Raw genomic sequence first — 22,527 nt, forward strand, 5'->3', positions numbered from 1 at the left:
AAGTGCCAAAATCCCAGCTCTGTGTGGACTATGGCAACTATATTTTAAACCTGAAAATTAATCCATGTCAGAGCAGAATTAGCTGCCAACGAAGCATCAGAATGCCAGCCTTTTTTCAAAGCTCTTGGCTCAGCATGGCCGGGGGAGGAACGACCCCCAACATGCTGGTGGCCCATAGCCACCTCCTGCCTTGTGGCTTTGCTCCCTGCTCCAGGAAAGCTCTGCACAGCAGCGAGGAAGAGCCAGAGCCATGGCAGCGAGAGGAGCAGGAACAGAAAGCATACTCCCAGGTAGTAATGGTGCTTCTGGCCACTGTGCTGACTACATGCAGCGCTGCTCCTCTAGGATGCATCCGAAGGACTTCTGGGACTTGAGTCAAGTCAGGGCCTCATGCACACATGAAAGCAATAGGGTCTAGGTCACAGTTTAACATGGTTAAACTAGGTTAGCACATTTGCAGTGTGAATGCAAGGGGGGTTTGGCTTGAGCCCAGGCTCAGCCCCAGGCCTAAACTGCTGTGTAGATATACCCTCAGTGTCTATAACTGTATTGTCAATCAATACTGTGGTTACAAGAAAGTGATAGTAAACAAGAAAAAAAATAATCATTCACATTGGAGCCAGATCCTGCACAATTCAAGGTAACAGAAGTTGGTGACTCAACTGTCCCCTGCACTCCTGCCTTGAGGACCTCTTGAGGTACCTTCTAGTCCTACGTTTCTATGTCTATGTCTACACTACTGCGGTAAGTTGACCTATGCTACACAACTCCAGCTACGTGAACAACATAGCTGAAGTCAACGTATCTTAGCTTGAGTTACCGCAGAGGTCTTTTTTTCTCCCATCGACTTACCTTACTCTTCTCATGGGGGCAGAGTACAGGGGTCGACTGGAGAGCAATCTGCAGTTGATTTAGCAGGTCTTTAGTAGACCCGCTAAATCAACCGCCAGTGGATCGATCTCAGAGTGTCGATCCAAGCTGTAGCGTAGACCTGCCCCGCGATTCAACACAAGCAGGATTGGGCCCTTGGAGCTTATTTATGCCAAGTGAAGCTGTAGTAAATTGAAGCCTAACACAAAAGAACTTCAACAATAAAGATCTCATATTCGCAGAATTCATTTCTGTGATTTTTAAAAGAGATCACAATAAAGAAAAAAACAGTTTCCCTCTAAGTTAAGAGCACAGAAATGTACTACCCTCTCCACTAGTGGAAAATATGAAGGAATCTATAGCACAATAAATCATGTATCAGCTTTAAACAAAGAGGTTTACTTATACATTTAGGAATTCACTTACTACAGTTGAGAAGGATGGTATAATAAAATGCTTACAGGCACTTGTCAGCATCTGGAAGAGCTGATCCTAACTGCATTCGCCTACGAGTTACATCAAGTGGATATCTAAAGAAGAGAGTTGTTTGTTTGTTAAAAAAAAAAAAAAGCATTTTAACTACTTGCATGGCAAAAATATGAACACAATTTTTGTGTGTATATACACACACACACACACACACACACACACACACACACGAATATAAATAAATAAAGTTCCCTGTGAAACCTCCACGTTCCTTTTACAGTGAGTCAAGGATCGAACTCAGTGCCCAAAACAGCTGAAAGTTCTCCAAAAAATCGAGACTTCCCCCATCACAATTAAAAACAGTGAATCAGAATCTTAATATGTTCCATTAGGCAGAAGTAAAGAAGATACATGAAGATCAGACAGAGCGTAAAACAGTTTGTGTGAAACAGAATTTAGGGAGGCGACAACGGCATTAAAAATAAAACTCACCTTTAAAGGATCAACAGAAATGCATGTGTGACATTTGTAATTAACTAGCTTAGAAAAAAATATATGCCAAATAAATAAATCCAATCAATTCACCTGTTTCTGGGCCATGCAGAAAATCTGACAAGGCAGGGAGTAGAAAAGAAGGGGGACATAAAAATAAACTTAAATATATATTTGTGGCTATGATTTTGTTTTAAAATGAACTGGTGTAAAACAACTCCAACTCTATGTAAGATTCTAATTTACCTTAGTGGAAATTCGTCAGAATAAAGACAGCAGGATTTGGTCTGATACATATATTTTTAAAGATCTTCAAAATTAAAACATATTCAGAAAGTGAAGCACCATGAAGTCAGTGCATTCTAGTTTCTGACCTATCAGGTAAAAAAAGCTTAACTCTGAAATATTACATTTAAGAAAAATTCTTAATCCAAGATAGCATACAATTTCTTCCATAAGTGCAGCTAAAAACCCCAAAACAAACAAACCCAAATCCCACCAAAACTTACGATATTGTCTGTGCTATTGCTCCAGCCAAGCCGCCACACAGCAAGCTTACATGTGTTTTCAAAACTAAGACTTCAGGATTATCTAAGGAAGGCCTTCCAAGCAGGCTAGGTGCTTGGGCAAGTCCAATGCTCTTTAAGGTACTAAAGGTAAAAAATGAAAAACCTGAAAGAAAAAAATGTAATTTTATGTAGACTTTAGGAAACCGCAAGTTTCTTACTGATACACATAGAGTTTTTGTAACATAAGAGAGTAATCACACACTGAATTATTTAATTCCTGATTCTTTATGAGATTTTTATTAAATACTGTGAAAGAGAGAAAAGTTACATACATTACATAAATCAATACACATATTACATGTTTATCCAATAGCAAACCTAAGTGTGGTCTAGGAGTCAGCTTGTTGTAATTTGCAAAGTGTTGAGAAGACACTTTGGAAAAAAGTGAGCCTTAGGCATTAATTTTAAGAATTGGTTTTTGTACTACACATGCAATGGAAGTGTACATACAATAATACTTTGCCCATCTGTCTTGTAACTTCTAACCAAGGATCTTAAAACACTTTGAAAAAAGTGATTTTTAATTTAACATGTTATAGTTACAAGTAACACCTAAGATCAGTATAATTGAAAGAAATTAGAAAAAAATCTCTTATCTTTTCAGTTTATTTACTTCATTCAAGAGCATTTTCCATAGTCAATTTCATTGTTTCCCCTTTATAGTCAGTCTATTTCCCTTAGTTTGTGTGGGCCTTTCATATAGCAACTGCAGCCAGATGAGCCAGGTTTAGGAACAGGTCCTGCATCTTTTTCCATTGGAGAAGTTTTAGGGGTGGGGAGGGAGAGGAGAACTGTCACTGGCCCCTCACATCTCAGAAAGGTCACTTAGGGATTTTCACCAGTGGTATAAGTTACAGCAGCTATTCTAACTTGCACTGATCAACATCATAAGCTAATCTACCATAAGATCAGGAAGCTACAAATGACTCTCTGCAGTATGCCCTTTCCATTCTATCCAAGCAGAAATTTAGCCCTTCAGTTTAACAGAAGCCAATACAAATTTTGCAAATACAACTGTGAGACACGTATACAATGCTGGCAACAAAAATTTTAACTTACCTGCATAAGGAGCCATTCCTACAACTGTTGGCATCAGTCCTCTGTAAAATCCAATATAACCTCCTTCCTTTTGAAGGAAAAATAAAAATACAAACAATTCATGGCAAACAGAAGTAGAAATAGTTAGATTATTATGGAACTGATTGTACTGACAACAAGTCATTTGTATGACAATGCTAGCCAGGCAATGAGGTATTAATATTAACTTCATCTTCCTCTTCCTCAGATGCTGAGAGGAGGGACTATAAATTGGCCGCTTAGGAGACAGAGAGCAGAAAATGCTTAGGAGAAAGCAGGTCTACCAACACCCAGGATCACAAAGTAGGGAGATGATTTCCAATACACACAAATAAGTATGTTAGCTTTCCAACCCCCTTTATAAATATTATTCTTGGAGGCAAAAACCTCAGGAGTACATACCACTGTTATTCCCAATTTGTTGTCCTCTGCCATTTCCACCAGCTTGAGCCACCCTCCACCAGCATGAGTAAAAGGGGAGCATACAGACCCTTTTGTAAAAAGAAAGTGCGCTACACACACAGTCAAAGCCAAATTCACATTTGTTTCCTTCAGGTCATTAAACAGTGTTGCACAGCATTAAAAAAACATAACCACCACATTTTTCTTTAACAAGTATGGAAGGAGAAAATGAAATACCTTTGTATAAATAGTCTTGAATGCATGAATAATTCCTGTGTACTTGTGCTCTCCTTTCACTTGGAATGCCAGACGTGCTCTAACCATATCAAGAGGGTAAGTACAAATGACTGCTGTTATACCTATTTAAAAAAAAAAAAGACCACCACCACATACCTTAATTGTTCTTAGATAGTTTTAAGTAACAAAAGATCCTTTCAAGGCAAACCATTAATATATGAATGTACACTCAATAACTTTTAAAAAGTCAAATTTAAAAGTCTACCTTTAATCAAAGGCTAAGAGAACTAAACTCAGCCATGCACTGAGTATTACATTTGTATCCATCAGCATTAATAGGAGCTATGCAACTAAACCTCAATCCTGCAATGGCTTATGTTACTAACTGGACTCATATGAATAACCCCATTGGAGTCAGTGGGACTACTCACCTGCATGAGTAGTGAGTAAATCTTTGTAGGATCAGGGACATAGGACCTGATCCTGCCATAGTTAAATATTCAAACACCACAGATTTATACATTTAAATTTCCAAAAAGTGATGTTATCAAAAAGTCTAACAATACAATTACTGTATATTTATATGTATATGTATATTTGTAAGCGTATATTTAAATGGTATCTGAACACACTGGAAATTATTCTAAATGAAAACTTAAAATAAGGCTAACAATAATTTAATTTGGTTTTTTAATCATTCTATTTACTCTTAGCTGAATGACAATAAATTAGTTAATGCCACATTGTTTACAGAGCAAGATTCTGTGTTCCTTAATTATGCATGCAGCACTTAATTGTGGAAGTAGCCCATTTGAAGTCAGTGTTGTGTGAGTAAATGCTACATACATGATTAAGGGTTGTAAATCTGACCAAGTCTTATTGCAGCACCACCGACATGCCCCGTAGTTACCTTTATATCATCACTTCCATTATAAATCTCTATAGCTATATTTTTCTTTGGTTAGACTTCATAAGATGATATTTACTTGGACAACAGAAATCTGAAGATCTGCCATCATGCTGCTCCAAATTTGCATAGAGGCTTAGATGTTGCCATTTTAGGGGCAGATCACAAACAGAACATTGTTTTAATCTATGACAGTCCTCACTAACACCACCATTTAAATAATTAGCCTCTCTTTACCACTAAGCTACAAGGTAGATAGTAACCCATGAATTGATTACAAGCAACATGGAGGGAAAATTAAAATCACTTACAAATATCTGAAATTGCTGTAGTTGCCCCCTCCTACCCCCCTTCTCCATTTTACATTTATAACCCAGGAAGCGAAGATTCAATTAAGGTAAGAGTACGTAATATAATTTTAATATTCTCTCCACCACCCACCTACACACAATCAAGAAACTTTTAGAGCATAAAAGAAAAAGAAAAAAAACAAAAACAAATGTAAGGGACAAAGGTGGTAGTAAAGTGGGAGAAGAGGAAGATAAAAACAAACAATTACAAAGTATGAAATTCTGTCTTGTTACACTTCTCTTCTACTCCATCCTACAACTAGTGTCCAGTATATAGGGCAGACAGAGAAACCAACATCCAAAAAAGAGGTAGGCTCATCATACTGCAGTTTTTAAACTCAGACACAAACCTGCAGAACAGAACCTTGTTAGAATGGAAAATGAGACTATAGTGACACAGTGCAGACATCAAGGGACCATGTTTCAGCCCCCTCAGTCTAAGCAGAGAGAAGTCTAATGGAGTATCCTCTTAACTTGTTCTGGAAAGGAGTAGGGCAGCAAGCCAAATATTTTGCCATAATGGATTTGAAGGTTCTCATGGAGGCTTAAAAACAAGATGAGCGCATACTAATTAGGTGTATTAAATTCCTTAGTCCAGATGTAACAAAATTCAAGGACATTTGCCATCCAGTGAGTAAAACTTTTTTCAAAGTCGGATTCAGTTACAACAAAAACCACTGTGAGATAAGTGAAATACATTGCAGTATTATTCGGGGTCTCAGAGGAACTATAAAATCCAGGCAATCTTGGAATCTCTTCAGACCATTAAAAATATATTTAAATCTTTATTTTCAGTTGGGAAAGGTAGAAAGCACATTCAGATATATTATTGGCAGAGTCAGATTTATTACAATAAGTATTTAATTTTACAGAAGGTCTCTGCTGAGCATTTTAGGAGAACAGGTGTTGGTCTTGAGATTAGAATGCTCAAAGAAAGGGCATTTTCTTGTTGCAACTTCATGGCCAAGTTTTATGAAATCTTCAGATTACAAAGGACAGTGGTTAAACTTCCACTCCCCAACCCATGAAGGAACTGAACCATCAGAAGCAAAACTCGGGTGTCCATCTCTGGTGACATCCCAGTGACAAAAATCAGTAATTATTTGCTTTCAGGGAAAAAACAAACAAACACAAATTCAAATGGTTTTCTACAGGAACCACTCACTCCTGCTAAACAAATCAACATTTAAATTGACTTGCCATAGCAGATAGATAAGTCCTGAAGAAGGTTTATGTTGAAAAGGGGGAGCACACTTCTACACATTGGCAGAAGATTGGCTTCCTCTTGGAACTGTATACTCGTAGTGATATCGTGATTATATAGGCACCATCATCTTTCTACACATTACTAGAACAAGGCGACTTCTCCAGAGAAGTTTCTTTAAATTGTAGTAAGCCGAATGAGACTTTCCAATTGAGCTTGTAAAGAACCCTCAGACTAGCTCTCCATCCCAGAAAGCTGACACTGGTCATTATGCATTCTAAGGAACTGTCTACACTACAAAATTAGGTCGAATTTTACAGAAGTCAATTTTTAGAAATCGATTTTATACAATCAATTGCGTATGTCCCCAATAAGCGCATTAACTCGGCAGAGTACATCCTCATTACCGTGGCTAGCATCAACTTACAGTGATGCACTGTGGATACTATACCACAGTATCTGCTGCCCATTGAAATTCTGGGTTAAGAGCCCAATGCCTGATGGGGCAAAAACATTATCGCGGGTGGTTTCAGATACATGTCATCAGTCGCCCCTCCCTTCGTGAAAGCAATGGCATACAATCGTTTAGCGCCCTTTTCCCTGGGTCACTCATGCAGACGCTATATTACGGCAAGCATGAAGCCCACGGAGCTCACCGTCACCACTGCTGTTGTGATCATTGTAAACCTCGCACATTATCCTGGACTATATGCGGAACCGGGCTAAGAAATGCCAACATGAGGAGGACTTTGATGAGGACAGGGACACCGACGTTCCTGAAAGCACGGGCTGTAGCAATTGGGACATCATGGCGGCAGTGGGGCTGGTTGATAAAGCGGAAAGCCGATTCTGGGCCAGGCAAACAAGCACAGATTAGTGGAACCGCATAGTGTGGCGGGTATGGGATGATGCGCAGTGGCTGCGAAATTCTTGCGTGCTTAAGACCACTTTCCTGGAACTCTGAGAGTTGCTTTTCCCCACCCTGAAGCGCAGGAATACCAAGATGAGAGCTGCTCTGACAGTTGAGAAGCAAGTGGCGATAGCCCTGTGGAAGCTTGCAATGCCCGACTGCTACCCATCAGTCGGGAATCAATTTGGAGTGGGCAAGTTTACTGTGATCCAAGTAGCCAATGCAATGCAATCATTGACATTCTGTTATCAAGGGTAGTGACTCTGGGAAACGTGCAGGTCATAGTAGATGGCTTTGCTGCAATGGGGTTCCCCAACTGTGGTGGGGCAACAGACGGAACTCATATCTCCATCTTGGCACCGGATCACCGTGCCAACCAGTACATAAACTGCAAGGGATATTTCTCAATCGTGCTGCAAGCACTGGTGGAGCACAAGGGACATTTCACCGACATCGTGGGATGGCCAGGAAAGATGCAGGACACCCGCATATTTAGGAACTCCAGACTGTTCGAGTAGCTGCAAGAAGGGACTTACTTCCTAGACCAGAAAATTACCGTTGCGGATGTTGAAATGCCAATAGTTACCCTTCGGGACCCAGCCTACCCATTGCTCTCATAGCTCATGAAGCCTTTCACAGGCAGCCTGGACAGTAGTAAGGAGAAGTTCAACTATAGGCTGAGCAAGTGCAGAATGATGGTAGAATGTGCCTTTGGATGTTTAAAAGCTCGCTGGCGCTGATTGCTGACTAGGTCAGACCTCAGCGCAACCAACATTCCCATTGTTATTGCTGCTTGCTGTGTGCTCCATAGTATCTGTGAGAGTAAGGGGGAGATGTTTATTCATAGAATATCAGAGTTGGAAGGAACCTCAGGAGATCATCTAGTCCAACCACCTGCTCAAAGCAGGGCCAATCCCCAATTTTTGCCCCAGATCCCTAAATGGCCCCCTCAAGGATTGAACTCACAACCCTGGGTTTAGCAGGCCAATGCTCAAACCACTGAGCTATCCCTTCCCCTATGAAGGCGTGGGAAGTTCAGGCAAATCGCCTGGTGTCCGATTTTGAGCAGCCAGACACCAGCGCGATTAGAAGAGCACAATTAGGCATGCTGCGCATCAGAGAGGCTTTGAAAACCAGTTTCATGACTGGCCAGGCTACAGTGTGATAGTTGTGCGTTTCTCTCCTTGATGCAAACCCACCCCCTCTGTTGATTTTAATTCCCTGTAAGCCAACCACCCTCCCTTCTTCAAAATAAAATAACTATTGTTTTGAAACCATGCATTTTTTTTTTAAATTAATAAAGAAAGAGATAATGGACAAGGTAGCCGAGTGGGGTGAGAGAGGAGGGAAGGACAAGGCCACATTGTTTATTGTAGGTTTCAGAGTAGCAGCCGTGTTAGTCTGTATTCGCAAAAAGAAAAGGAGTACTCGTGGCACCTTAGAGACTAACAAATTTATTAGAGCATAAGCTTTCGTGAGCTACAGCTCACTTCATCGGATGCATTTGGTGGAAAAAGCATTGTTTATTGTAGTCACACTACCAATCAAACTGTTTGAATGACAGCATTCTGTTGCTTGGGCCATCCTCTGGAGTGGAGTGGCTGGGTGCCTGGAGCCTCCCCCTCCGCATTCTTGGCTGTCTGGGTGAGGCGGATATGGAACGTGGGAAAGAGACCACGTGGTTATACAGTGGATGCAGCGAGGGGAGTCTGTGCTCTTGTTGGCTTTCCTGCAGCTCCAACAGACACTTCATCATGTCCGTTTGCTCCCCCATTAGCCTCAGCATCGCGTCCTTCCTCCGCTCTTAGCATTCACTTAATTCTTTCCTGGCCTCTGACACTGAATGCCTCCATTCACTAAGCTGTTCCCTATCAGTGCAGGAGGACTGCATGAGCTCAACAAACATGTCATCGTGAGTGCGTTTTTTTCGCCTTCTAATCTGTGATAACCTCAGGGACAGAGATGATAGGGGGAACATAGTAACATTTGCACCTGGAGGGAGATAAAGAGGGAGAGTAAAATTTAAGATGATACATTTCTCTGAGAACAAAAGGGAGACTCTTTCACAGTTAAGCAAGCAAGTCACAGCAGACAGCACATGTGCTTTAGGTACAAGGTCGCATTTTGCTTTTTATATGGAGCGCCTGCCGGTATGGCGACAAATCACACACACACACACACACACACGGCTGGGCAACAGAATTTGGTTTTCAGGCAGCCATGGTAAGCCTTTTGGTAAGTGGAGTTGGCTTCTTATGCCTTCATAATATGTGGGAATATTTTCAAACTGCAGCACCCTCCTTTCCCAGAGCAAGCAATAGGTTGGGTTTCACATTTAAAAGGAAGGGCTGCAGTTTTCGGGTGGATGTGCAGCACACACCTCCCCCAAACCCTTTGGGTTCATCCCGGAGAATAGCCACGCTTCTCCCCTCCCTCCACCACATGACTATTCTCTGGGATGATCCCTTTTAGCCAAGCGCAAATAGCCCAGCATGAATGGGGTCCTTTTACTGTTCCCTTACAAAAATTCCCCTATTTCAATCAGGGGTCGATGAATGATATCACCCTACTGAGGCTAACACAAAGATATAGACCGAATGTTGCTTGAATGCGGCCAAAACCCAGGACCATTCGCTGCCATGCTTTGTGCTGCAATGATTCCAGAATACTTGCTACTGGCTTGGCATGGTAAAGTGCCCTACCATGGAGGACGAAATAAGACAGCCCTCCCCAGAACCCTCTGCAAAGGCTTTCAGAGTACCTCCAGGAGAGCTTCATGGAGATGTCCCTGTAGGATTCCCGCTCCATCCCCAAACATGTGAACAGACTTTTCCAGTAGCTGTACTGGCCATGAATGCATCCTAATTCTTCAGGGCAAATCAAACATTAAACACTATTGCTTTTAAACCCTGTACCGTAGTTACAAACGAGCACTCACCGGAAGTGCCTTCTCCGGCTTCAGGGTCTGGATCCCGCCTTGGGGAGGGTATTGGCTCCAGGGTGATGAAAAGGTCCTGGCTACCGGGGAGAACGATTCACTGTTTGCCTGCTGCACATTCTCCTCCTCTTCCTCATCCACGAAATCCTCCTCCCTGTTGTGTGAGACTCCCCCCTTGCAGGTGTCCACAGAAAGTGGTGGGATAGTGGTAGGGTCCCCCCAGAATGCCATGCAGCTGATCATAGAAAAGGCATGTATGGGGCCCTGACCCGGAGAGACTGTTTGCCTCCTTTGTCTTTTGGTAGGCTTGCCTGAGCTCCTTAACTTTCACGTGGCACTGCTGTGTGTCCCTGTTGTAGCTTCTCTCCAACATGCCCTGTGAGATTTTGGCATATATATTTGCATTTCTTCTTTTTGATCGGAGTTCGGCCTGCACAGATACTTCTCCCCGTACAGCAATCAGATCCAGTGTCTCCCTTTCGGTCCATGCTGGAGCTCGTTTGTGATTCTGGGGGAACTGCATGGTCACCTGTGCTGCTGAGTTCGCCACACTGACCAAACAGGAAATGAAATTCAAATGTTTCCAGGGCTTTTCCTGTGTACCTGGCTAGTGCATCGGAGTTCAAAGTGCTGTCCAGAGCTGTCACAATGGAGCACTCTGGGATAGCTCCCGGAGGCCAATACCATCAATTTGCGTCCGCACTACCCCAAAGTCGACCCAGTAAGGTCCATTTTAGCGCTTCTCCTCTCGTCGGGGAAGAGTACAGAAGTCGATTTTAAGAGCCCTTTAGGTCGATGGAACGGGGTTGGTTGTCTGGACGCAGTCATTTTTAAATAGACCTAACGCGGCTAAATTCGACCTAACCACGTATTATAGACCGGAGAGAGAAGCAAAGGTTCTTGCCCCCTGGATTATCCTCCCAATTACACACTTGCTGCAGAAGAGTAAGATACATTTCAGAGAGAGTGGAGTGTTTTTCTGACAAAACAGCAGGCATCTGCATGAGGAGTGTCTCTGGGGTAGTGTCACCCAGGGTTCAATTGATGTAAATTGCAAAGTCCCATCTGACCTGCACTACCAAAGGAAGCCCCAACAGATTACAGTCCATCTGACAACATCTAGACTTTCCCTAATAGAGTGTCTAATACTATTCCAAGGCGGAGTAACTGGAGTCCTATCCAGATGGGATTTCAGAGTTCACAAAAAAGCAGTTATAATTGAGAAAATGGACTATCTAATCCCTGCCCTGATCAGGTAGTCATCCAGGTAAAGCTGGATACATATTCCTTAGAAAAAGACTGGCCAACAGAACCTCCAGGAGTTTGTTGCACACAAGTGGCCAAACCTAAATCCAAATAGCATCTGAATCTGGAAAACTCTGAATGGAGGAGTGCAAAAAACTGCATGTGAAAAGGCCTTAACAAGACCCATATTTTACATGTTTTTGATTAAGTCCTCTAGCCACAAAGTTTGATGAAGGGATGTACACTCTGAAAAGTCCTAATGACTCAACAAATCCAGTGTGGACTACAATCTCCATGTTTTCTTTGGAACCAATGGTCAATAGTGGGAGAAAGACACTTATCCCTGTTCCTCTAGGCCAGCAATTCTCAACCAGGGGATCAGGGCCTTCTGGGGGGCTGCAAGCAAGTTTCAGGAATCCGCCAAAGTAAACCAGAGAACAAGGCCATGTTAGACTCGCTGGGGCCCAAGGCTGAAAGCCAAAACCTGAGCAACTTCGTTTCTCAGGGCCCCCTGTGCAGGTGGAGCCCTGGGTAATTGCTCTGCCTGCTACCCCCCCAACACTAGCCATAGCTTTTAATCTACTGGATATGCAGAAACACAGTTGTGGCACAGGTGGGCCGTGGCATTTTTACAGCATGCTGGGGTTGGGCTCAGAAAGAAAAAGGTTGAAAACCCCTCCTGTAGGCAGAAATACAGCAGGAGGTATCAATATTTATTTTTTGATTTAGAATTGCCACATTGATTTAGAATAGCTACTACTACTTCTGCAAGATTCAAGGGCCAAACTGTGACAATGAATGCAAAAGGCAAAAGACCCAGCATAAATTCTAGAGTCTAATCTCATCTCTACTGCCTAAATATTAGAAAGTAGAGATGTCAGAGCTCAGCCCACACCACAAAATTTGACAGTTGATCAAATTATCTAGAATTATCTGGTCCTGGGCTAACATCTTTTCCACAGCTTCTTCTTTGATGTGATAGGATTAAAAATAGTAAGATATTTCCTGAATAAGAGGCAGGAACTGAGATTTACAGTCAGAGCATAGCACTGACCTGCAAGAATATGACAATCTGTTCCCTCTTTGCTGAAAGAAACCACTTCTTCAAAAACATCATAAAGCCATGAAACACAACAGGGATTACTTCAAACTGTTTGGTTCCCCAAAGGTGTTTGGATCTGGGAGCTGTTATTGAGATCAGCTATACAAGCATTCATCTCCAGTTCCCTTTAGGATTTCCTACCATTACTTTACCTTCTTACTCTTCCTTCGTCAAATAGAAGTTTAAAGACAAAAAAAAAGAAAGCTCTCTCTCTCTAGAGCAAAGAAAGAAAGGCTGAAGGAGAATTGTGCCTATTAAATGTATGTATTGCATATACACCAGCCTTGATTAAAAATAATTTTTTCCTTGTTCCTGGCAAGTGGAAAACTACTATTCTCTATTGTTCCATCATTCTATAGGGAGACAAACTGCAGAAACTTCTTTTTCAAAAAAATACATACATCGAAAAAATTCTTTTGGATTTCTCAAATACAGCAGTTCTAATGACATGTTTAACTTGAAGACCAAAGGGAGTCCTATCTGGCTATATTGTCAGCGAATGTTCAAAAGTAACCTGAACTACACAAATAGCACAAGGTACAGTCTTACACTAGTGTAGGGGAATGGACTAAGTTACCCCTGAATGTATTTTTAAACCATGAATGGAACCCCATGACTACAGCACAAGGAATTCTTTTTCCACTGCAGCAACAGCACATATGAAAAAATAGTTGAAGTCTAGCAGACCTGTCAGGTAGGTCAAGGAGCTTCCCTAGCTCAGGAAAGTTACAGGAAATTCTACAGTTCCTAGACCCAGGGCCATCCTTACCCATACGCAAACTACGCAGCTGTGTAGGGCACCAGGAAATTTGGGGCACAAAATTGCCCCAAATTTCCTGGTGCCCTACGCAGCTTTGTGCTGCTCCAGCGGCCAGCCTGATCCCTTGGCCGGCTGAGGCGGCCAGAAAAGCTGCCCCCACCCTTGCTCCGCCCCACCTCTTCCCCAAAGCCCCCACCCCTGCTCCGCCCCAGCCCCACCCCCTCTCCACCCCTTCCCCTGAGCTATGTCCCAGGGGACTCCAGCAGGGGTCGGGTGTGCCCTGCACTCACTGGGCGGCAAGAAGTAGAGCAACCCGGCCCCAGCCCACTCTGCTCTGCCAGCTCCCAGTCACGCCACCAGTGAGTGCTGGGGTGCAATTCCCCTCTGCCCCCCAAGTCCCAAGGCTGGAAGCCCGGGGAGCAGAGCAGAGCAGGCTGCGGCCGGGTCACTCCACTTCCCGCAGCCCCATGAGTGCGGGGTCTGGCTCGCCCTACAATCACTGGGCAGCAGGAAGTGGAGCAACCCAGCCCCAGTCACTCCGCTCTGTCGGCTCGTGCTGGAGGGCAGTTTCCCACCTGCCCGCCAAGCCTACTCTTGCCCCCCACAGACCTTGGGCACAACCCTCCCTGCAGAGGCCTGTGGACACCCCACCCCGCCCGCAGGGGGATTGCGTAGGGCACCAAAATGTCTAGGGACAGCCCTGCCTAGACCTGTAAAATATAATTAAATTGCTTACATCTCAAGGAGTTAGCTGAATGGCTCCTTTTGTATTGTACCTTCATCCTAGTACGATAACAAAGATAGGGATGCTGTAGTTAATACTGAGATGGTACTTTCATTCTAAACCCTTATTTTCAGTCACTTTCTGTAAATTAGCTGATGGGCTAAAGTTTCTTATACTTACTCTTATACCACATGAATTATTCTGAAAACAACTATACTGAAGCACAAGAAACATGTGTTTCCCCCTACTTTTGATGAACAGCCAAAACTAATTTATCAAAAGTAGGGGGAAACACATGTTTCTTGTGCTTCAGTATAGTTGTTTTTACATTTGGAGAACTCAAATGGCTTTGTTTTCAAAATCCTTACTTTTAGAAAGTTTGTTTTGTTTTTTAATCTCTAAACAATTCTCTAATATCTACCATTTTTCTTTCCTCTCAGCCAATTCTCTTTCCTTAAAGGAAATGATAAAGCAATTATCTGTTAATTAAGTGTTATGGCTGAAATTTGAATCACAAAAGAGTCAGGAAATTCAGAGTTAAAGTCTCCACAGTAACTTTAACCAGGCCTCCTTGAATATATGCATTACAATGGTTTTTTTCATTGCATTCACTCATACTTCCCCCATCCCCACTACTTTTCTCCAGATTGCAGAGGGATACCTTTGACCTGCGTACATTAGAAAATATGTTTGTTTCCCACCATTGCTAACACTGATTCAGTTCCACTTACATTAGCAATGTTGTGAACCCTGGCTCGACAGGACTACCACATCTCCAGTGTTTAAAAACACAACTTAACAGAAGCAGCTGCGGAACATACAGCTGCATCACAAGGGAGAAGAAGCGCAGGCAGAATTACCCTCTTCTGTGACAGTTCTGAGTCCAGGGATGCTGGAGAAAACACCTTCTCCAAAGGTAACAGGGCACGTGAAGTGCTATGCTTCCTCAAGAGCCAGCTAGAGACTCAAGACAGCAGGACTAAATGGGTTGCACCTGGCACTGTTGGACGCTAATGTTATCAGACTCTCTGCTCAATTTTTTCTCTCCTCTGTGTTAAATGGCCATTTATTCCAACTCCCTTCCAGACCTTCATTCACAGTCTCTTCACTTCAGCCTTACTCCACTGCCTTCCATGCTCACATCCTTCGTCTTTCCCTTCTCCTACAACCCTTTCCCACCTTCGCTCCAATCCTTACCCCTTCCTTTCCCTCTGCATGTGTGTTATATTCCTTCCCGCTCCTCATTTAGTCTATTGCAGTGGTTCTCAACCTTTCCAGACAACTGTACCCCTTTCGGGAGTCTGATTTGTCTTGCGTGCCCCCCAAGTTTTACCTCACTTAAACTACTTGCTTACAAAATCAGATATAAAAATACAAGTATCACAGCACACTATTACTGAAAAAATTACTACTTTCTCATTTTGTCTGTATGAAATTTTACACTGTACTGACTTTGCTAGTGCTTTTTATAAAACTAGCCAAATATCTAGATGAGTTAATGTACCTACCCCTTGGAAGACTTCTGCATACTGCTGGTTGAGAATGACTGATCTATCTGATCTACTTAGATTTTAGGCTGTTTGTGGCAGGGACTGTCTCTTATGCTAGTATTTTTACAATACTTAGTACAATAGTTGGTTGGTCTCAAGGTGCTACTGTAATACAAATGAAAGAGTTAATGTAGTCTCACCAAAATAGTGCTTCAAATGGTGGCAGCTGTAGTAGCTTTATCTACACAAGGACTCCCAACATTCCTAAGACCAGTAGAGCAAAACTAAGGAATAAGCTTTTGAAAATACATTTCCAAAAGCGTAGGGCGAGAAAGATAAGCTTTTATTCCACTTCATACTGTATAAATCCAGCCAAGTTCTTGACCACGTCTTGCCAAATGGATTTTGTTAGCTTTTAGGATTTTATGGACTGTTTCTTTTCATTCTCTCTTCTTTTGTTTGGTTATTTGTTCAATATGGGGGGCAAGGGATCTTTATTTCATGAGGTTCTTTTCCGCTTAATTGAAGGCAATAGTGTCAGTAGTCCACTGTTAGTCAATTTTTTTAAAAACAAAAGCTACCTATTTAATACCATTTAATGACTATGTGGAAAATGCCAATCAATGTAAAGTCCTCTTCATATAAACGTAGGAATAAGAATTAGTTTTTCCCTCCCCACTGTGTTCCGTAGCTGTTTTGGGTTGAGTGGGAAAATAAAAATGCATGCCTCATATTTTACACTCATAGCTTGCTAACTGTTATTTCTTCTAATACCATAATCATTGTTAGAACTCAGATTTAAAAAAGGACAGAAGACTGCTCAGAAGAGTTCCATGACAATATTCCGAAGCGTCCTGTAAGGCCAGGGATCATACGAAGGTCCAAAGAATCCACGCATTTCAGAGTCATAGAGTTTAAGACCAGAAGGACCACCACATCATCTACTCTGATCTCCTGCACACCATAGGCCTTTAAACTGCACCCAGTTTCTCCAGTATTGAACCCATAACCTGGTTTAGATTGAAGTATTACAGCCCTCAAGAAACAAACTATACTGTGACATAGCAGATAGGAGGGGCCAAGGTGCACAGTGCCCAAGGTCCCTGCAATGGCAGGGAACTGATTTGGTGAGATACCCAGATGATCTAGCAAGCAACCTGCACACCATGCTACAGAGGAAGGGGGGGGGACAAAACAAAACCCAAGATCCCACTCAATCTGACCTGAAGGAAAATTCCTTTCTGACTCCCTAAACTCTGACCATTCACACATGAGCAGGACTCACCAGCCAGGCACCTAAAACAAAGGATTCTTTATACCATCTCAGAGCACCAGCCCCCCTGCCCCATCTCTAATGCTTTACAGGAAAGGGAAAAAAACAAAAAAACAAATTGGGAGGACAAAATTTTCATCTGACCACTGCAAGTCAGGCTGAAATCCCGAGGTATGTGATTTAAGAACATTAGCGATAGGATCAGAAGGGACACTTCCTGACCCACAAAGCCCAGCCTCTCACCCCATCTCGGCACACAACCCCATCATACAAAATCCTACTCAAAATTTATCTAGCTCTATCTTAAAATTAATTAGGTGTCTGTCCCCACTAATATTATTAGGAGGCTGTTCCAGAACCTTACAGCTCTAGTGGTTAGAAACCTTCTAATTTCCAGCCTAAGTTTATTTGTGGCCAGTTTAAACTCATTTGTTCTTGTGCCAACATTTTTCTTTAATTTAAATAGTTCTCCCTCTTTGGTTTATGCCCCCCCATGTCTTTATAGAGAACAATCATATTCCTTCTCAGCCTTCTTTTTGCTAGGCTAACTAAGCCAAGGTCTTTTAGTCTCCTTTTGTAAGACAGGATCTCCATTTCATGTTGGTTTCCAGCATCTTTCTAAACCCATACTAGAACTAGAATCTGTTACCCAATCTGAAGAACCAATTCTGCACTTTTTAAAAAAATCCTGTTTCTCACTGTTTTTCCTTTATATGTCTCTCAGCTTGGACATGAAAATCAGTTAAGTTGTTTTCACTTTCATGCTTTGAGTACTGTTTATTTGATTAAAAACAGATGCTTTCAGTTTAACTATAAAAATATTTGGGGAAGCATTTTTAATAGTCTTGGGTTTTAAAATATATTGTTTTAACAAGATTTAACACAAACAAAATTTAAGTTGCTATATTCTTTAAAGTTTTATTTTAATTAAAAACCATTTTTCCAAAGGAAATATTCATCCTATTAAGTCTTTTGGTAGACCTCTTGTTGTATATAGACTTACAGTGGCATTTTATTTCAAGAAACACTATCTAAGCCCCTAAATCAATATTTACCTTTGAAAATAGGTGGTGTTTGAAAGTGAAAATAAAGCTGTACCTGCCATGGATCCAGCCATTAAGTTGTGCACATGCCCAGAAATCCCAAGCTTCTTCTTTATTAGCTACAAAGTATAAAGTAATAAGTCACATAATATATGATAAAGAAGCATATCAGAGAGTTTACTGTAAATATAGTAACTGTTTCAAGGTGTGTATTAGCAACTATCTGACATTACAAATGAAAAACAGAATGCTGAATTTCTGTTAAGTGGTAGCACTTCTCAGTAATCTTTTTACATTCCTCATTTGTTATCTATACCACTGTACTGAAAATATTTTTATAATCAGCAAATGTAGATTGATAAGACTGAAAAAAATGGGGCTTTTTCCAGTAAAGATGAGACACAATAAAAGTATAAAAATTATATACAAAGAATGCAGACTGGGACTTCTATTCACCCTCATAACACAGAGCAAAGGGACTTTCAGTGAAGTTGAAAAGGAACACATTTAAAATTGAGAAATGGAAATAGTTCTTCCACACACCACAAACTTAGCCTGTGAAATTCACTGTCATAACAGTTCTTTGAAGCCAAATGCTTAGCAAGATTCAAAAAAGGGTTGGAAATTTATATAGGCAAGAACATCCTATGTTATATTAATACTGGTTAAAAGAAACAATAAGAGTCTTGGAAGGGATATAAATCCTCACGTGTTTGGGCATAAGCCAAGTAACTGATGAGGGTTAAAAAGAAACTTCCCCTCACAGGCAGATTTAATACAGGGTTTCTTGCACCTTCCTCTGAACCATCTATTAATGTGCACTGACAGAGACAGGATACTAAACTAGATGACTACAGGTATAATCTAGCATTGTATGACAGTTATATTCCTAATAAGAAATTCACGGTTACTCAGATCCGTGTCCTGCACCAAGTGGAATTTTCAGATTCTGAGACTAAGTTTAGGGTCTACCTCAAGCCTACACTCCATTTTCAAATCAGTGGGAATTTATCCGAATAAGAATTTAACAAAAAAGGAGGAAAGACCTCATGATTTGGGCTCTGGTGTTTCTGGGATTCCTAGCCCTTTTCCTATGAACTATGGTATGTATTCTTGTATATAGCACAACATAAAATACAAAGATTTTTTAAAATGTTTTGGACTCAGAAGATTGGACTCTCAAAATTCTCCTGAACTACTCACAGCTACCAGAGAGAGCTAAAATATGCATTTCCAATGGAAAAAAATATTTAAACATCTGAAACTGGCTACAGGTAGTTCCTCCCCTTCCCCCCAAAATATCTACCATCTGGAATTTGGTCCTTTGAGAAGGAAGCCCTCACAGCCACGTTCAAGGACCAACACAACTCGCACTGAAATTAACTGGAGTCCTTCCATTGGCTTCAATGGAAGTTGGATCTGACCCTTGAAGTTTTACCTTCCAATAGTAAAGGCATAATTTTGATTGAGTATAAGAAATGCTCAAGTAGACACTTATACCAATATCTAAGCTCCAATATTATAGGGGCAGTAAATGCACTACACTAGAATAGAATTCACAGATCTTGTGGGATCCTGAAATACTGCATTTTATCCTGCAAAGCCAATTTTTTTCTTGTGATGATTGTGCAGGTCAAATATAGGCTTCACCAACCCTGACAGAATGTCTTTCAAATTTAAATGAACTATTTGATTTAAAAAGTAATAAACCTTCCTATACAGTATTAAAAAGAACAAAGAGATGTTCATTTTACATTGAGCCGCTACTTTCTTTACAATCAAAGGGGCCACTTTTTTAGCACGATGGCCAGTAGCAGGTTCAAGAATGTTTTATTTTCAATAATATTTCAGTTTGTTCATAGTGAGACTAACAGTAAGCTAAAATTTTGAACTGTTTTTCTTATAGCAAAAGTGGAAATATTCTCACTTTTGCCCCCACTTTTTTAAATGAATAGATTAATACATAATTAGGCCAATGTGAAAAAAGAGGGAGCTAGTTAATGACACGCTTTTAATGTTATTTTATCATTTTAAAAATATATTCACTCTAGCCATAAAAGGAAACAAAATAAATCAAACTACCTTTTTATACTGGTCAAATGCCATAAACTGAATTGCACCATATGGAAATATTCTAATCATCATTGCCCCGTTTCCTTTATACAACCCAAGGTAACCCTCCTTTTTTGGGACAGCACACAATGTAGAAAACACTCCTGTCATCAATACAAAAAAAGATATTTAACAGAGTTACAATGAAAAAAATATTCCAAGCAAGTATTACTGACAATAAGGCAGTAAGCATATAACTAAGGCCAGATCAAGTTGTTCTTATGTAATTGTGGAGGGCAGAAAATTAGCTTTCACTGCCCAATTGTGGTCAAAGGGAGGGAGATTTGGGCCTATTTCCACCAGCCTTTCATCACCCAGGTTCTATGGAAACTCCGTATGAATCTATGCATTTGATGACCCAGGAATTGGGGAAATGTGACCTAGCAGGAGGGAGATCTATTCCATGTGATGTGATATCCCCTCAGAGAAATACTGTGAAACTGGACATTAACAGCACAGAAGTTAAAAAGAACATCAATAACTTTAAATTGAGTCAACTACAAAGTGACTAATTTACTACACCTGCCTCTGAGTCCGTCAGTATTTGTAGTTTTACAATCATTTTCCTATTTTTAAACATTTATTTTTCTTCATCGCTGCTGTGTAAAATACAACAGGGAATAAACAACTGACTACAAAGGTGAAATAGAAAGAAAACCTATGCACAGACTTTACTACATCACCTCCACCATAGTATGTAAGTACCCAACACACATTGATGGATTTATTATCCCAGAGGGGTACTGTGAAAATTAAGCATTATCATCCCCATTTTAAGGATGGGGAACTGAATTACAGAGAGATCATTTGCCCAAGATCATATGAGAAATCTGTGGCAGAGCCAGGAACTAAACCGAGCACTCCCAGTGAAGGGCCTTAACGAAAAACCCTCCTCTCTAGACTATACACACTTGCTATCAAATGCAAGAATTAAACAAATTTTAAAATCCAGAAATATTCTCATCTCTTTCAATTAATCGTAATATGTAATTGTAATTTACATTATTTGCAATATGTAAACATTTTTCATATTCAGATGTAATTTTTAATACTGACTGACAAATCTTTACTCATTGAACTGAAGTTTATCATCTTTGTCCTCTGCCCAAAAGTGATCTTTTAAAATTCTGTTTAGTTATCCAGACAAAAAGGATGGCATTTTTCACACATCAAGAGAATTGTTCTTTATGTTCACAAGGTTTAGTTTTAGAAATTCATACTTGCTACAACTTCAGTGAGAACAAATATTTTTGACAGGGTTAGAATTTCCCTCCTCCCCCTCAAAAAACAACCATTTATTGAAAATTGCTTTTATTTTAAAAGATACATGTCATGTGGTCCATGTATCTTTAACTCCATACATTAAGACACAGTATAAATATTTAACATGGGTTTTAGCTAACTGAACCTATGTAACATTTTCTTCTCTATATCTATTTTTCACCTATGCTCCCTTCCCCACCTTTTTTTTTTCTGCTGAATGTTTAATTAGAATGTGCATTCAATTCAAATCAAAATCATTCCTGGTACTCCAGTATCAAATCACACATCCACAGTATGGTGAAATTTGATTTGAACATATAAACTGATGATTGCATATTCTAAAAAAAAAAAAAATCCAGGGGTAAGAAGAATATTAGAGTCAACAATGCAACTATTCATCTTATGATTGTTAGATTACATATTCAGACCCTGCATACACACTTGAGTGCCCCTGACATTCCCTTCTTCTTTTGTACATCAAACTGAATACAAGCATAATCATTTCAATGTTGTATTATAACTCAGTATTTCTCCTCCCCAAATGTTCTTTTTAAACAAAATTTCTTGGATTTCTAAGTGAATATGACTTATAATCGGTATTTTACATGTACAAGTCATCCAATTCAAGGTTGTGCTTTACTGTGTGTCTGTACTCAATGAAGTTGTGCAAGAATATCCAGGCATCATCCAGGCAATGATTCTAATCATGTACAGAAGGGGGCAGTGTTACAGTTGTTCTGGGAATAATTTTGCATTACAGTAGTTAATCTGGAATTTACACAAAGTCATTTAAGAAAAAAAAATTAAATGAAGTGCCAAATCCTGCACTCCTTAATTACACAAGTAGCTTCACTTTCTTAGACTTGTTACACATATGGGAAAGGTTTGCAGGATCTCACTGTTTATAAACACATATTTTGAATTAATATTGGTCTTGGATAAACAATCTCATAGCATTAATTACAGTCCCCGTGTGCAGACCTACCAAATCCAGCAAGCAGACTATGAAATTGTGCTCATAAAAAGCAACTGCCTATCAAATCATTGCATTTGCTTACAGGAATCATATTGGTAAATAGAGTGATGCTACTTTCCTAAATAGTATAAAATTTAAACTTTTTTAAATGTAC

At 40.6% G+C, this 22,527-nt stretch overlaps 1 protein-coding gene across 10 annotated transcripts in view; it reads right to left on the bottom strand.

The window, feature by feature from the left end:
* Positions 1-22,527, bottom strand: part of SLC25A16 (solute carrier family 25 member 16) — a 32,310-nt gene that overhangs the window by 6,476 nt on the left and 3,307 nt on the right. For 3 of the 10 annotated variants that reach the window (XM_043519333.1, XM_043519329.1, XM_043519334.1), the window contains exons 3-8: positions 18,078-18,141; positions 14,229-14,275; positions 4,077-4,198; positions 3,420-3,486; positions 2,301-2,463; positions 1,332-1,400 (exon numbers count right to left, since the gene is read on the bottom strand). In XM_043519333.1, the coding sequence (XP_043375268.1) occupies positions 1,332-1,400; positions 2,301-2,463; positions 3,420-3,486; positions 4,077-4,198; positions 14,229-14,274 (467 nt within the window). In that variant the 5' untranslated portion in view covers position 14,275; positions 18,078-18,141. Of the gene's footprint in view, positions 1-1,331; positions 1,401-2,300; positions 2,464-3,419; positions 3,487-4,076; positions 4,199-14,228; positions 14,276-18,034; positions 18,142-20,104; positions 20,239-22,527 lie in introns of those variants that run through there. The other 7 variants (XM_043519330.1, XM_038409307.2, XM_038409309.2 and 4 more) reach the window with 5 other exon arrangements.

Source organism: Dermochelys coriacea, chromosome 7 (genome assembly GCF_009764565.3).
Source record: "Dermochelys coriacea isolate rDerCor1 chromosome 7, rDerCor1.pri.v4, whole genome shotgun sequence".
Classification (NCBI taxonomy): Eukaryota; Metazoa; Chordata; order Testudines; family Dermochelyidae; genus Dermochelys; species Dermochelys coriacea.